The sequence below is a fragment of the Gossypium hirsutum genome, chromosome A01 (genome assembly GCF_007990345.1).
Source record: "Gossypium hirsutum isolate 1008001.06 chromosome A01, Gossypium_hirsutum_v2.1, whole genome shotgun sequence".
Taxonomy (NCBI): domain Eukaryota; kingdom Viridiplantae; phylum Streptophyta; class Magnoliopsida; order Malvales; family Malvaceae; genus Gossypium; species Gossypium hirsutum.
The window spans coordinates 85376030-85393794 of NC_053424.1; the positions used below are offsets into that span (position 1 = coordinate 85376030).

Consider the following 17765-nt stretch of genomic DNA (forward strand, 5'->3'; position numbering starts at 1 on the left):
CCATTGTGGTTATTTTGGTTATGTGACATGCCCTTATGTTAGTGTAGAGTGATTTTTGTGAAGGTTACATAAGTAAGGGTGACGAAAAGGCTTGGTAAATAGCCTTATTTTGTCCACATGAGTAGGCACACCGGCATGTGTCTAAGCCGTGTATGACACACAGTCCACCACATGGGTGTGTGATATGGTCGTGTGTCCCCTATACATAAGAATTGTAAGTCAGTATGCATGGTAGTAAACACACGGGCAGAGACACGGCCGTGGGTCTCATCCGTGGGCATGGCCTAGCACACGGGCGTGTGCCTTAGCCGTGTGGCCCTTAAGGATTGCTGACGTCAGAAACAGAATGTCCAGGTTTTTGTACACGGGTTAGGTCACGGGCGTGTCACGGCCGTGTAAAGGACACGGGCCAGAAACACTAGCGTGTTCCAGGCCGTGTGAAAACCCCTGTAGGTGTGCATGTAGAATTAATTCTACATGGGTATAGGACACGGGCGTGTCCTTGTATTGCTTAAGTGTGTGAGCCACATGGGCCAATAGAACGACCATGTTGAAATGTCACACGGGCGTGTTGCCCTTCCCACACAGGCGTGTGCGCCTATGTTAAGAGTTATTTTCAGAGTCCTTTAAAGGACTCGGATTGTTTCCGAATAGGTTCCAATGGATGTTTTGGGCTCAGTAGGCTTTTATTAAGGAGTTCATAAATAAAATTGAGAAAGTTTTAATTTGACCATGTTTTGGTGTTATGAAAACATTTATATGCTTAAGTCAGGTAATGCCTCATATTCTGATCCGGCGTGGGGCACGGGTGTGGGGTGTTACACATACATTGTCATGGGTCTTAACCACATGGTTTTACACTTATTTTCGTATCATGATCCACTAGTCTGGTTAGCAATATACCTGCCCTACTAGAGGCATCATAAGGGACATTTTATCTAGAATTTACCCAGATTTGTTCACACATACCTGATCGACTTGCACATTTCTTATATTAGACCTTATCTCCCTAGTTACCAATCACTTTTTATTCATACAGTACTTCATACATAACTTTATTGTACACATATAACATCTTTACTATACTTCACAAACTTACCCATTATTTGAGGTTTTATCATTATATATATGTATTTACTTGAACAATTACATGCATGAGTCAGAACAAAGACTCACCTGGTACTCACCTACTGTAGCTTAAAGCTCCAAACTCAAAAGCCTTTATGAACCAACAGCTACAACTGCCTAAAGAACATAGATTCACTATCAAAACCCTCATATATACAAATTACTAACATATCAATCATAGATAACCCCCATGTAAGGTCTTGTACTGACAACTTACTATTCATATACCTCTTACAGACTTACTTTTTCAAAACTTAACATGAAGATTTGAATTACTTACCAGGAGACGAAATGACCACTAATTAAGCCAAGAACCTTAGCTTCCATCTTAATAAGGAAGAGATACAATTAGATTTAAAGAAAAGAATTAGATAGTAGTATTCAAGGAAAAAGAACCTCTTTTAGAACCTTTACACACACACATATATATAACTCATTCCCACTTAGTGGAACTTAACAAGTGTCATTTAATTCAGAATTTCTCCTTTTTAATGGCCTATAGATTTCGAGAGAAACATAAATGAAAGTCTTGCGTAATACATGTTAGACCAATCAATCCAGTTGGTTCCCAACCAGGTTACTTTACAACCTAACTAGCACAGTACTTAGACAGACAAGGTGTACTATACATTTTACAGTAACTCATATTATAATTCCCTTTTTGCTTACACATTCTTTTTTTTTCTTTAACTAACAGAGTAACCTGAAATAAGATTTTCACCTACTTACATGGCGGTTACTATACGCACACACATATTCACCCAAAAGAAGTACATGGGTGGCTTACACTTTGCCAAACAAATAATTTCACTACTATACGCCTTAACCTCAGATCCGTTAGACTTGGGGTGTGACACTTCCTAATTTCCCAAAAAAAATCTAGAGAAAGGTAAAGAGAATTTGGTGAAGATATTCGTTACTATTTGACCAGTCACGAAGAGGGTTTAATAAATCCAATTGACTCTCAACTAATCTCGTTACAAAAACCAACTAGAACAGTGCTCGTGTAAACCAATCGTACTATACCATGGTGGTGAATCACATACAGCGTGGTCTTAAAAGATAATCAAATCTCCTACAATTTTATCATACACTTGATAGGCTCTTTATGCCCATCCAATACTCTGGGCATACTCTTCCTTGGGCATAATCTTTCTTTGCTTGAAGATACCATGTAATTAAATCCTTAGATACCGCTAACAAGTGGATACTTTAACACTAGTATGCGCCAATACTCTGACTTGCCATCAAGCCGATAGGGTGGCAAATTATACTACCATAGTGCCAAATCAGTTTACATACATACCTTACTCACCTTTTTGGATCTTCTATTTTTGAGGTGTGAAATTAATTTGTTCAATTTCTAACAAATCATTAGTTACTATCAACATATCATCAACATAAAGCAGTAAATATATGAACAAATTTTCATCTCAATGTTGAATAAACACAACTACCATACTTACTTCGTCCAAAGCCAATATTCAACATGAAGAACTAAAACTTTTTGTACCACTTTTGGGGAGACTACTCCAGACCATACAAAGATTTTTGTAGAAGGCAAACATGATCTTCCTTACCTTTAGTTCTGAAGCCTTCTAGGTGCTACATGTAGATGTCTTCCTCAAGGTCACTATGAAGGAAAGTAGTCTTTACATCTAACTACTCTAACTCAAGATTATTTGATGCAACAAAGGCCAAAAGTGCTTGAATAGATGTATGTTTTATGACTAGAGAGAAAACATCATGAAAATAAACTCCATCCACTTGATTGTAGCCCTTTGTCACCAATTTTACCTTGTACCTAGTGTCACTAGAACTCGAACCTTCCTTTTTCTAAAACACCTATTTGCAGCAAGCTATCCTTTTTTCAATAGGTGATTTTATTAGCCACCAAGTCTCGTGCTTTTGAAGTGATTCTATCTCTTTTTCCATAGCAACGAGCCATTTTTTAGAATTTGAGGCCTAAGCTGTCTCAGGATAACATGATGGATCGGTTGAATCAATGCTTTCAACAATACTTAGAGCATATTCCAGTAGGTTTCCTTTACAATATGTTTTTATGGTTGGATTTCTCACCTTTTCCTATTATGAGCCAACTTATAATTTGTTAATTGAGTGGTAAGGGTACTTTTGTGTCAAATGAAGTTCTAAAATGATCCGAAGTAGCATTTTGATCATGAATAAAGGAATTTCACTGTGACATTGCGACGTCTTGTACTTTCTCATTGGGATGTCGTCCATGTTTGTTGTGATGTTGCAACATTGTGTTTTCTCTCATCGTGACATCACCCACTGTTTCTTTCTTAAACTCCACCTTGCTTGAGACACTCTGGTTAGTTGTGTCTTTAAATGAAGGCGACCCATTTTCTGAATGAAACATAGTAGATTCATTAATCGAAACATCTCTACTAACAATGGTTTTGTTTGTTTCTGGGCACCACAACTTGGAACCTTTCGTATCAGTAGAGAATCCCAAAATATACATTTCACGGCCCTTGGTTCGAGATTTTCGTAGCTAACTTTTACATAAGTAGGACAAACAAAAATTCTAAGGTTAGAATAATTGGGAGGATTATTTGACCATATCTCCTCTGGAACTTTACCATTCAATGCTCGATGGGGGGATTGGTTTACCAAATAAGTTACCAAGTTTACGGCTTAAGCCAGAACTACTTCACTAAACTTGCGTTAGAAAGCATACATCGGGCCTTTTCAAGCAAAGTTGTATTCATCCTTTTAGCAACTCCATTATGTTATGAAGTACCTAAAACAGTTCGATGTCTTTCTGTTCCTTCCCGTTTGCAATAATCATTAAACTCTGATGAAAAGAATTTGATACCATTGTCTGTTCTCAACTACTTCATGAACTTTTCAGCCTGTTTTTCTAGTAGTGTTTTCCACTGGTTGAAGATCCCAAAGACTTCGTTCTTCTATTTCAAAAAATAAACCCAAACCTTTCTAGAGTGGTCATAAATAAAAGTTAGAAAATATTGATTATCTCCTTTAGAGATGTTACAACTTGGACCCCATAAATCAGAATGGATATAGTAAAGAGTTCCTTTTGTTTTGTGCACTATTGAATCAAAACTTACTTGTGTCTGCTTTCTGTAAGTGCAGTATTCATAGAAACCTAACTTTCCAACTTCAGTATCTTTTAGAAAACATATTTTACACAATGTTATCATACCTTTCTCGCTTATATGACCAAGTCACATTGTCAAATTTTGGTTGAATCGGAATCTATGGAGAAAGAATCACGTCGCATCATTGTGATGTCATAGTGGTCCTTATCGCGACATGGTGACAATTTTGACTCTTCTTCGATAATTGCAGCTGCACCAGTTACCTTTGATCCTTGCAGAATGTACAAGCTGCCCTTTTTTTGTCTTCTCATCACAACGAGAGCTTCACTAGATACCTTTAAGTCGTTTGACTCGGTAATAATCCTACAACCATTAGAGTCTAAAATTCCTAATGAGATGAGATTTTTCTTTAAATCAAGTACATACTTGACATTTGAAAGTGTCTGAATAATTTCGACATGCATCCTAATGTTTACTGTTCCTATTCTGGTTATCTTACATGGAGAATTATTCCCCATCAACACAACTCCACCTTCATCTGAATTGTACGTAGAGAACTAATCCTTATTGGGACACATGTGATAGGAGCACCTTAAATCTAGAATCCATTCAGACATAAGCTTGGACTTTTCACTCGTCAACACCAACATGAAATCATCACCTTTACCGTTGACTGCACTAGCATCAACAACTTCAGCTTTTTGCTTACCTTTCTTGTCATTTTTGGCACCCCTTTTATTTTGATTATGAAGTTTGTAACATTTTGCCTTAATGTAACCCATATTCTTGCAATAGCCAGATTGTTTGTCTCAGTTTCTAGATTTTGATCTTGGCTTAGACCTACTTCAATCTGACTTTCTAGATTGTTGTTTACCTTTTGCCACAAGGACTGAGACATGCCCGTGTGACTTCTTATTTAGGTCTAACTCATTATTGATTTTATCTTTGCTCAGTAGATTTCCTTTCATATCCTCAAAGGAGAGATTATCTCTCCCATAAATCAAGGTTTCCCTGAAAGTTTTGTAAAAATAGGGCAAAGAACATAACAACAACATAGCCTACTCCTCATCGTTAATATCTGCTTCGAGATTCTTTAGGTCATTTAGAAGGGTAATGAACTCACTGATATAAGCCCTAATAGACTCACCTTCGGTCATTCTAAATGTGTATAAATATTATTTTAGAACTAACCTGTTGGCTAGAGATGTTGTCATATATTAGGCTTTCAGTTTCCTCCATAGTGTGGATGTTGCTCGCTCTATCAGAACCTTCTATAACACATTATTTATGAGGTATAATTGAATTGAAAATAGAACTTGTTCATCAATCTCTTCCCATTCTAACTAATCTATATTAGTGGGCTTCTTCTCTATAGCGACCTTTTTCATACCATTTTGAACTAGTATTACATTCATCCGAACTTGCCACATATTGAAATTTGTGATTCTATCGAACTTCTCAATGTTGAACCTTATTCTTACCATCTCTAGACAGGTTGAATGTGAAAATTGAACCAAGCTATGATACCAGTTTGTTGGAGATAAACTTGTCTATGCAACGAACAAGAATAATAACAAAGAAATTGAAAAGATCAAACACACAAATTTTACGTGAAAAACTCCTCAAAAGAGGATAAAAAAACCACAAGAAAAAGGATATTTCACTAATATAAAATAAGTGCAAATATTGAGAGAATTAAAGAAAGGAAAAACTTGAAACCCTAAAATAAAAAAAACCCTTCAAACTAAAAAAACACAGAATTCTCTCAATTTGTATATTTTCTGTTATATAAACCCAAGGTAACTAAGGCCTATTTATAGGATGAAATTTGTAGCTTCCCTAGGTTAATCAAAGTTTAAGTGGGAAACTAAAATAGTGTTTAACTGAGAGAAGAAAATCGACAAACTTGAGGAACATGTTGTGAAGTGACTTGCACCATCAAGACAAAGAATGATCACATCGTCAAGATGAAGATTATCTTCTCGTCGTGATATCTGTTGCTCGTCGTGACATCAAGCTTTATCTAGTTAGGACATCACTTACTGTTTTGTCTAAAATGCGAGGCATACTCCATAACTAGTATATGTAGTTGGGTATATATTACTTCATTTATACTTTTTATTTAGTGTTATGTTGCATTATTGTATAGGTTTTTGGTGATGAAGAAAAGCTTTCACTTTGGACATTTTAACAAAAAGAGGGAGTGTGGTTAATTGCTACTCTGCTATTAAACTAATTTTGGTTTTTTTATTCCTTTCTTATTAATGATGATTGTTGTTAAGACTATCTTATTCTGTTACTATGCTACTAAACCTATTTTCATTTGTGTTGCTTGATGATTGGATGATGTAACACTTTAGGAGAGTTTATTTGATTTTGCTTATTTGAGCTCATTTAATGAACTGATGTGATTATCTAGTTTTCTTTGTTATTTTATGTATACATTATGTGGGGTTTTGTCAAAAGTGCCGATCAGGAATATTTTTAGTGCAAAAATATTGTTGTGCTAAATTTTATAAAGCATGTTGCAAAAACACATAACATTATTAGTGATAGAATTTTAGTTGAAATTTTTGACTTCTAATCATCCTTATTACTTATACTTATTTCATGATTTAGTTGCAACAAATATAATGATTTTATTTATAATGGGAAACTAGATTATAATATGCATTTCATTAGTGATATATGATATTTTTCCATTTATGGATAAATATAGTTTACTTGTAGTGAGATTCCTAAATTAAAGGGATTATAATTTTGCAATCTTTATCTTGAAGAATTGGTAGATTATCTTGTTGAGTGTAACCAACTGAATCGAGTCTATAAAAAGGAACTATAATCTTCCATGAATGATACATACTTGAGAGCATCAAATCTACTTTATAGGTATTGTTTTTCTTGATGCAATTGCGTGTCTACTTTCTTCTTGTAAGAAGCATTTCCTGCCTTCAATAGAAAGGCATTTGAGAGCAAGTTCTCGTGAGAGTCTACTTAGAAGTGTACATACTCAAGATTGATACTTAAGATGTACAAACAAGAGGAATCAAACTTGATCATTTTTTGGGCGATGCCCCGCTAACGTAGGTGTGTGCACCAAACTGCTTGAACAATTCTAATGCTTTTCAAATTATGGTTTCTACTTGCCTTATTTTTCTTGCACGTATTTTTATGACAAGATTTAATTGCACTAACTATCCTCAAATTGTGACCTTTAATCTAAATTTGTCCTTAAACTTTAAATCATTCTAATTACATCCTCAAATTATCAAGCTTATGTTAATTAGGTCCTTATATAATTAAAATTGTTAATTTAATTGTTAATTGACACATCAAATCTTATTTAACATAATTTAAAATGAAAAATTTAAGAAAAAAATAATATTATAAAAATGGATGTTTTAAAAATATTATTTTTAAGGTTTCCAAAGCTTTTACAAAAGGTGTATCATTTACTCTTTTTTTCCCTCTTTTTTTAGTTTTGCTTTATCTTTAATATTTTTTTTTAGTTTTAAAAATTATGCGACAACGTTTTATTTTTAAAATTTTTCATTTTAAATTTAGCCACAAAAGATGCAACGTGTTATTTAATAATTTAATAACAAAGTGAACTAATTGATATAATATTGATATACTATATTGGATATTTATTCTAATTTATTTTTTTTATAGTCAGTGGCAGAGCCAAGGTAGTCAGACAGGGGCCCCGACCCTCCTAAAATAGAAAATTTTCTATTTAAGCCATTTATAATTTATAAAATTTTAAATTAGTAATAATAAAATTACACTTTGCCCCCAAAAATAATAAAAAATTAATTTAATCTTTTAAAAATTATAAAAATATAATTTATTAAAATACATTTTTATTAACATAAAAATATACAATTTAATTCTGAGTCTCTAAAAATATTTTTCTTAGCTCCGCGACTGTTTATAGTCATGGTTCCATGTTTTAATGATCACATGGCATTTGTAAATGTATAACTTAGAAGGGAAATCAACTTTGATTAGAACCCAAACTTGGATTGCTCTTTCTTCAAGCGACAAAGTGTTTCCCCTGCAAGTCACATCACACTTTATGCAGGGTCTACTCAATAAATTGAAATTAATTTTTTTATTTTGGTTTAAATTACCGTTCACATAATAAAATGTTTTTATTTAAATTTAAATGTAAAGCAGATAAATTTTGTTTCTTAAAATAAATTTTAAATAATAAAATTGTGTTTCCATTTCAACCTAAGTCAAACAAAATAAACCTCCATTTAAGCTAATGTTTTGTTTTGGGAGCATCTAAAATAAGAGGATGTTAACAAATACACGTGTTTGTGTCTGCATAAAGAAAGAATACATATGAAGATCAGAAATTATGGACGAAACTACGTAAACAAGCAAAAGCACATAAGCTGTCTAAAAAAGGAAGCTTCTGAATGAAAACAGAACGGCAAATTTGGATAATACAATTCACATGAAACATAAAATCCAGATAGTACAAAAGCTAACCTTTTCTTTATTACCTGCAAACTCATTATCTAATTAATTAATATTTTATTGTAATGAAAATATAATTGAATAATTAACTTTAGAAATTATCAAAAGCTGTCCAAAAATTTAACCAATATTTAATTTAACAAAAATTAAGAATTTTACTTTAAAATAGATTCAAATTTTTTTAATAAAATATTTTTCATACGTGATTTAAGTGTAATAATAAGACACATTGCACTCCTTTGAGGAGAACATAGATTGAAACATTAGAAATAATATTATTAGAAATAGCAGCCCCAAACATAGACCATAAAACGAATATAAAAAACTACAAATAAAATATTTTTCTTAATAATTATAAATTTTAATTAAATATTTTAGTTTTTAACTCTAATTTAGTATTGTTTCTCAAAATGTTTTGAGGCCAAAAAATACTTTTGAGTAAAATTAAAATTTTCTGTTTCTTTTTTTGGCTTAAAAAGTGTTTTTGTAAATAATTTTTTTTGTCTCAAAAGCATATTGTTTAGCAATGTTTTTATCTCAAAAGTGTTTTTACCTCAAAAGTACTTCTTAGAAGAAATGTTAAACTAGCCCTTACACTTGAAGTAATTAACAATAATATTAAAATAATAGAAAAAAAGTAGTCAATATTTAACGCAATAAAAATAAGCAATTAAGGAAGTTTACTTTAAGAGTAAACTACCCCGTCATTTACTCTAAATAGAGTTATTACTATTTTGGTTACTTTAAGTTTTTTCATTAATTTTGTCGCTCAAAAAAGAAATTGAATAAAGTGATTACTATACTATTAAATGATAACTGAAGACTAACAATGCATTTGTAAAAATAAAATTTGGGTGATCAAAATAAGAACAATCCCTATTTAATTAGAGTGACTAACGTGTAGTTTACCCTTATTTTAGAATGACTAACTTGAAAATGCACCGTTAGACTTTCGTTACCAGTTAATGGCAAAGTAATTAATTTGATCTTTTCTTTTCTTTTCTGTTTTTTTTGGGTGACCAAATAAACAAAAAATATTTTGCAGTAACTAAAATATGAATAACCCGATTTAAAGTGGTTAATGAGATAATTTATCCTAACTTTAATAAGCACTTAAATGTTAATGGTAATTAAAACAATTTCTATTTTATTTTAATAAAAGAATAGAATTTAGCAATTGATTTTAAAAATTACCAAAGGAAAAATTTAGCCAATATTTAATTTAACATAAATTAAATTATTTTTTAAAAATAAAAAATTAATCGATATTAAATCTAATAAAAAATATTCAAATAAAGAACTTTTGTTTTAAGAATCAATTAAGCAACTTAAATTTAATAAAGATTTTAATATTAATGACAATAAAAATAAAATAACTAATATTTCATTTCAATAAAAAAATAAGACATAATAGTTGATTGAAAATTATCAAGGACATATATGTCTTCAAAGATATATATAAGTAATTGATTTTCATTTATAAAATTGCTAAAATTTTAAATTTTGACCTATTTGGCAATTTTAAATTTTAACCAAGCCATTCTTCAATTCCATCGCGCACTAAATCAGGTGTCGCTATTGATTAGAGAAAGAAGTTAGGAAAGGTTATAGAACAAATTCATGTTAAAAGTGGAGATAATGAAAAAAAAAAAGAGACGCATTTAATAAATTAACTTTAGAAATTTTAAATGTCAAATATAACAATAAAGAAAGGAGAATAGTATAGAGTGTGGTAAGGTATATATTAACAAAGGAGTAGATGTTAATGATTCGCATGGAGATAGATGTCAAGAAACCATAATAAGTGAAATGACCAATAAAGATGAAGGAGAGCTTAGCACATCAATATTAGACCGTAATAATTCATAGGCTACTCTACTTAATGTAGCCCAAATTGTTTAATGGTCAATGCAACCGGTGAGATTATGAGTGAACCTTTGGAGAATGAAAATAAATATAATTGTTCGAAAATTAGGATGGGTTGGCTTTATGAAGAAGTGAAGAGAAATAAGGGTTCATAATTAAAACCAAGAAAACTAAATATTATTGAATAGATAGAGGATCCACTTTGATCAAAAGTGATTGTAAAAAACATAAAGAAAAAAAAAGAGTAAATGGAGGAGAGAGTTGTAATCACCAATTACCAGAAATGAACATGCATGAATGAGTCTCTCATTGATTTTGATATTCAAACCTTAGATGAATTTTGTGCAACAGCATAAAGTAGTAGTGGAGGGTTGATTACTACATCAAGATTGAATCATGATAATTCATAGGTTTTTTTTTTTTAATTTACGTGTCTAAATTCCTTAAGAGTTAATACAACCAATGAAATCATAATCAAACCCTTGAACAATGAAATTAGATATAATGAACCTAAAATTAATGAGGGAAATAATGATGAGCTAACTCATTGAAGAATCAAAAAGGATAAGGGTCCATAATTAAATTTAAAATGAAACGCTTGGAAAGATCGAGAATACACTTTGATTAAAATTAACTATTAGAAACTTGAGAAAAAAGAAAGAAAAAAACATATGGAGGAGAGATTTACAGCCACCTATTACCAGAAGTGAGAAATACTCGAATGAGTTCCTTTATTAATTTTGATATTCAAACCATAAAAGAATTTTGTGAAAAAATGTAAAAGAGTCATGGAGGATGGATTAATACACCAACATTGGACCATGATTATTCATGGTCTTCTTTAATTTACCTTGCCTAAATTCTTTGAGGACCAATGCAATTAATGGGGTCATGATTTAACCCTTGGAGATTGAAAATAGATATAATGGTTTTAGAATTAATAGATAAAATAGTAATGATTGACTCAAAGAAGAATTAAAGAAGATAATATGTCATAATTAAAATCAATGAAAGTAAAGACTCTTAAAGAGATAAAAATGCACTTTGGTTGAAAGTGACTGTTAAAAACTTGAAAAAAAAAAGAAAAAAATAAAAGAAAAAGAGCAAACGTAGGAGAGAGTTGCAATCACCGTTTAGAAGAAGTGAGAAATACACAGATAAATCTTTTACTGATTTTGATATTTAGACTATAGGAGAATTTTATGCAAAAATGTAGAGGAGGCATAGAAAGTCTATTAGTACATTGTACAATGATAATTCACAAGCTTATTTATTTTGTGACCTAAACTTTTTGAGGGCTATTGCAACTAATAAGGTAATGATCAAACTCTTGAACAATAAAATAAATATAATGAAGTTAGAATTAATAGAGCAAATAGCGATTGACTAACTCAAGCGGATAAAGGTTCATAATTAAAAGTTAAAACTTTTGAAGAAATCGAGAATGCATTTTAGCCGAAAGTAAATCTTAATGGCTTGAGAAAAGAAAAGAAAGAGCAAACTAAGGAGAGAGTTGTTAGCATCAATTAACTGAAGTGATAAATAAATGAATGAGTCTTACTGAGTCCATGTTTCAACCCATAAGAAAATATTGTACAGAAAAAGCATAGGAAGCAAGGAGGATTATTGAAAAATAGTGATGGTATGTTAATCTTCAACAATTTGATTAATTTTGAAACTAGGGTTTAAAGGTTGCATACTGTTTTCATGGCGAAACCATGATTTTTGTTTTTTTTTTTTATTATCAAAATGGTATTATGCATATATAATCAAATTGTATATGATATAAATTATATTATACATGACAAAGAGAAAGCAAATACAAGGAATACAACAATTTTCTCAAACTGGTAAAGATTCCAATTCATGCTCCTCGGATACATTCTAAATTACATCAAATGGGAACGAAAACAAGGAAATAAGAGAAGGAAACGCACTCACCAACTAAGATTCGATTTTAGCATAACTCATAAAGTTTTTGAATGTCATCGGTTAAGTTTCGATTTATTTGGCCACCATTGGAATTTGGTGCTAAGCCGGTTGCCGGAATTACTATATTTTTTTTATATACATTATGTTCATATATAACTCTGGTGGACTTCAAAAGATGCAACACTTCAGTGGTAAGCCCTTTTGATCGAGCCCTGCCTCCTCATTGCCTAGTAAAATATTATCACCATTTAAATTTTTACGTAACATGCATCAAAGAGAGAATATTTATGCGCTGAAGAATTAAATATATCACAAATAATAGCATTAGTTGATCTATATGCAAATCGCCATAATCTACCAATCCAATACAACCAACATTTCTCCATGAATATAGAGATTATAGGATCTACACACCTTCAGGAGGCTGAGCAAGCTTCCTGTTTTGTGGAGACATCATTTCTTTCTTCAACTGAGTCAATATATCCTCCATTGTATACTCCCTCTGCCAATTAGCGAGCATGGGGAAAAGGCTAGGCTCAACCTGGCAATTTTAGCAGCTATAAGTACATATTGTGGCATAAAAGGTCCTGAGAATAACATCACCTACCACTCCAGTTTCCTGATTGACACAGGTCATGTTTATCCGGGTTTGAAACCTCACACTAGGTGGATTATCTGGATAATCCTTGCCACAGAACAGTTTCAACTGATATATGCATCCTTCGTGAACAGTCTGACATGCAACAAAAAGTAAGCAAAACTTAACTCACTCGCTTCACGGTTTGGCAAGCAATGATAACTTCATTTAAGTTGCGAGTATGCAATTATGCAAAGGACAGAATAACAAGGTTCATCTTATAGTGCATACAGACCTAAAATGGTACCTATGTTTTACGAATCTTATCCATGTATGATAATCCTTTTCCACTTCATAAGATTGTCCAATACAACCCATGGAGGATAACTAAATCAAACCATCCCATCCTCCAATAAAAACCTAATGACCTAGATCTAATCCTATCCTTTGCACCAAACTAGATGAATTACCTAGAATTGACACTGTTTTAAGAGTGAGCACGAATTTCATGAAGCGGCAATAACGATGACATTTTTGGGGAACAAATATGAAATGATGATGACATATAGCATGATTGATTCATGACGAACAGAGTAATTTCTAATTGGTGGTGAATTTCAATGAAAACGTCTGACATTCTCAAAATGAAGAATTTTAATTAGAGTTCTTATTTTAGTTGAAAGCTGTGACATCGTTAAATAGAATCAGTATATAAATTTTCAGAAGCTGAAGTTTATGTTAAATGTTCAAAGCTGCAGCTAGAGTGAGTTGCAGGAAGGATTATGATCATAAAGCTTGTATGTTAAACTTCTAGGTGAAACAGTTCTAAGGAAGCTCAATGAATTTGCAGGTAATTGGTTAAATTTTCAGACACAGCTTGGAATAAACCAGGTAAATTTTGTGATAAAATAGGGATTAATAACCATCAAGTTTGGACAGTAGAAAGTAGAAACCCATTAATCAACTTTCACTGGAAAGTATCTTCTTCGTGTATTATATATATATAATCGTAAATGTTAATAACAAGCTATAATGCCACCTATCAGTCAGTCAGTCAGTCACTCAAAAAGAATGGTTAAACTACCTACCAAGTTGCTGTACTATAAGTTATTGAAAGAGTAAATTAGTCTCTCTATTATAAAAGTGAGCAATTTAGTCCCTGTACATTTAAGTTTGCAGCATTTCTAAAAACATGACAACGACTAAATTGCTCACTTTTTTTTCCACGTCACTTTAAAGCACAAGTCAGCATCTTTTAACGTTCAACCTTACCACCATTTACAATTTTCCATATTTGCTACAAAATTAAAATTGCAAGAACTAAATCGCTCTCTTTTTATAGTAGGACTAAGTTGCTCTTCAGCCAATAGTACAGGGACTCACCAGGTAGTCTAACTAAAATCAGTAAAGCAGTCTTCCAACTTTGGCTACAGCCTAATTTGCCTCGAGCGTTACTTCTTCTCATGTTTTCAGCATCCACACAAGTTTTTTTTTTTTTAATAAAAACATTGTCTAGTTCTCACTAGTAATTAGTCAATCATCTGGAATATCTCAAGGATTGCACCAAGTTGTGAAAATGTGCTTAGCTACAGGTACATGTCAACTTCTAAGTTGGGCTCAGACTCATCATTGCACCTCTCCACTAAAGTTCAGAAAGAAGTGCACCGACTGCCATACAGAGAGAGTGAGAGAGACTCACGTTTGGAGGGCCAATAATAGTCCCAGTCCATGACTGCATGTATATATCATCAGCATCGTCCATCCCATAGCTAACAGTTCCATCTCCAATTCCCTTTTCACCCCTCTCAAGCTCTTCTAGCAATCTGAAACTCCTGGGTACTGCAAAAATAAGATATTTTTTCCTTAGGTCAGGATTGAAACAAATCACATGTGAAGTTTGTATGAAGTCCATCCCAAATGCAGCATCCAAAAATATTAAAAACAAAAGTTTCTTCTAGAAAAAAAGGTAAAACCTAAGACAAAAATGAAATGCTTGCATGTTATGTCAAATAATGCAAAACAGCCAATACAATCCCAGAAACAACCATAATCCCGATAGCATACAATAGCATATGCCACGATTAATCACTCATGAACAATGAATGCGCACAAAAACCAGATATAAAAACAGAACTACCACTGTCCCTCATAAAAAGCATATGTTTGGCTCCATTTTTCAAAGACATTTGTCCAATATTGTCATTCAATCAACGACAGTTTTTTTACTGTAAGGTCAGCAGTTGAAGGAATATCCACCCGACATTCAAGTTGGTTTCACAAATGAGATTGCACCCAAAGCCTTCCAAAATCAAATGCCACTTCACAGCTTTAAGTGTCTGTAAGGCATTGATACCAAGAAAGTTCACTTCTCAATAACCAAGAGGTGATCATCAATGGCCAAAGGGTATGCCATGAGATGGCTCAGACAAAAAGAAGGATTTGATTTGAGAACCATAGAAGGAAACTTTTAAGGCCAGAAAAAGAGGTCAAGGAAGTTTCCTCAATTCATTGACAGCAGTCTTAGTTTCCCCTAGGAATAAAATCAAATGTCTCTATTTTAGATTAAACAACTATTGACAGGCACCTCCATCAAGCATCACTCACCAAATAAACAGAAAAAAAATCAAGTCATCTGCTGATGGCATAAAATCATTCTCACATGTACCAAAAAATGTTACTTTTCCACATCCTTGGTTTTGATTCAATATACATGCCTGCATGCAAATGGTCTTCAGACCTAAAAAGCTATGAAGTCGAGCAAGAAATTATGAGTATCCCAGATAAAAAAAAGTCATCTATCCTAATACTAACCGGAAAGCATCGTCCAATCCGATTGTCATAACATCTTTTACTTGTTTGAAGTTGAAGCCTAATGCAAAAGGATTGGCTAGTTTAATTGGGATTATTATATGCATTTATTTTCATACACTGTATACTCGACCACACAAACTAGCATCCTGATTTGCACTTATTTCATTTGTTCATTCATTGCATGCTTGACCAGAATTTCATCAATCAATTAGAATGCAGATACAACTAGTCCTGAAATATACAGTCGCATTTCATCATCACAAACCAAAGATTAGGAAATCACAGGTTTCAAGGACAGAAAAATTGTATAAAAAACTTTCTGATCCGCTTTGTGTCTCTTGTCTTGATTATCCATCACATGCTCGCCAAGATGAGTTCTCGAAGCCTCAACGTCAGCAGTCATGATTTGGACAACCATTGACTCAAGGATATTATGATGGATTCTACAGGTCGTTGTCTTCTTTCAGCTTAAACAAATCATTGCCATTCCATTACAAGCTTGCTAGCACTCCATTTACAGTTGCATATGCGTCCCATGTCACAAGTGCTATTAATTAATCTCAACAGATTCCTTCAGAAGTGGATCAATGGTCTTGACATGTGAAATGAGTTAAGAAAAAGTAACGTCAGAGCTAGCACAGCCCATGCATCATAGTCAAACGGCCATTTTAGCATTATTTAGAGTTGGCATAGGCTACAAGCCCTAGGCATGGAAAAAATTAGAAGAGATGGATACCATTTTAAAGGTTATTTCTTCTTCTTTCTGAATGTCGCCAGTCAGCATTAATATTCTTTACTTGAAAAGGTACATTAAACAAATGTTGCCAGATGTAATTAGTAATAATATAATGCAATGGCTCCGTTACACTTATAAGTATAAATAATTAAACTCAAAAGAGTACCTCAGAACAGAAAGTGAAGAAAAACAGATTAAAAATAACAGAACTACCTTAATGCAAATTCGAATAAGGGCTTTATCCATTACCGGTCCAATACCAAGGAAAAGGACAAGAACTCAAAGAAATAGAAAAACTGGCTTCATTCATTTATTCCTACAATAACAGATTAACCAAATACAAGGCTACAAATTCATAATCATAAATATCTCTATTATTAAAGCCCAAACTGAAACCGGGAATTAAGCCCATTAATATTATAAAAATATTGAAAATCCACTCTCAAGCATATATGAAAACAAGTACTTTAGACTAAACAAAAGAACACCAATATCAAAACTAAACCCTATTTTGTACCAAATCCAAGGGATATCACACCCAAAATACACAAGATGCATATACTTTCGAAGCTCCATCAACAACGGAATGATAACAAAATTTCACGTATAACAAATAAAAATGGGAACTTTGAGTAACAAAAGCGACAAATCTGGGGCTTTGAAAATCGAAAACTTACCAACAACACATGATCCTTCTGAACCCATTTCTTCTTTCAATCGTTTCAATTCAAAGGGAGAAAAAAAAGAACAAACAGTTATGGTTTCTTTGATTCAAAAGAGAGAATCAAACTCCCACCCAAAAAAAAAAGAAAGAAAGATGTAGAAGGAGAAATATTACAAGAGAAAGTTTGGAATCTAAAATCGAAAAAATCAACAACCACTGTTCAAAACTGACGATAAGTGGTCCACTACTGCTGTTTATCGCGGTCAGGCAAGGCAAGGTTGTTAGGAGAAAGCAATTAAATATAAAAAGTAGAAGCCTTTTCTTATTTACAGTGAATAAAAATTATTTAATTATCTGTAACTCTGTTATGTTTTATTTTAAGTGTTCTTAAAATTTTATTTTTTATTTTCTGTTTAATAAAAAAAATTTTGTTTGATAAATTGCAAAAAGTTAAAAGAAAAATTATTATTATTAAAT

At 32.4% G+C, this 17765-nt stretch overlaps 1 protein-coding gene across 1 annotated transcript; it reads right to left on the reverse strand.

Annotated features, from left to right (window-relative positions):
• Window positions 1–12332: 12332 nt before the first annotated feature.
• Window positions 12333–17740, reverse strand: LOC107961693 (ubiquitin-conjugating enzyme E2 variant 1A). The gene is made up of 5 exons (XM_016897769.2): window positions 17302–17740; window positions 14777–14916; window positions 13108–13233; window positions 12915–13041; window positions 12333–12727 (listed from the first exon to the last, which is right to left on the reverse strand). The coding sequence occupies exons 1-5, from the start codon at window positions 17327–17329 to the stop codon at window positions 12669–12671; spliced, it is 480 nt and encodes a 159-aa protein (XP_016753258.1). The 5' UTR covers window positions 17330–17740; the 3' UTR covers window positions 12333–12668.
• Window positions 17741–17765: the final 25 nt, after the last annotated feature.

Excerpts from the sequence above, each read along its gene's own strand:
- LOC107961693 (XM_016897769.2), bottom strand. The coding sequence starts at position 17,329 with ATGGGTTCAGAAGGATCATGTGTTGTTG. Across the intron at positions 13,234-14,776 it reads CTATTATTGGCCCTCCAAAC|ACTGTTCACGAAGGATGCAT; the intron begins GTGAGTCTCTCT and ends GTTGCATGTCAG. Across the intron at positions 12,728-12,914 it reads GCTTGCTCAGCCTCCTGAAG|GCAATGAGGAGGCAGGGCTC; the intron begins GTGTGTAGATCC and ends ATATTTTACTAG.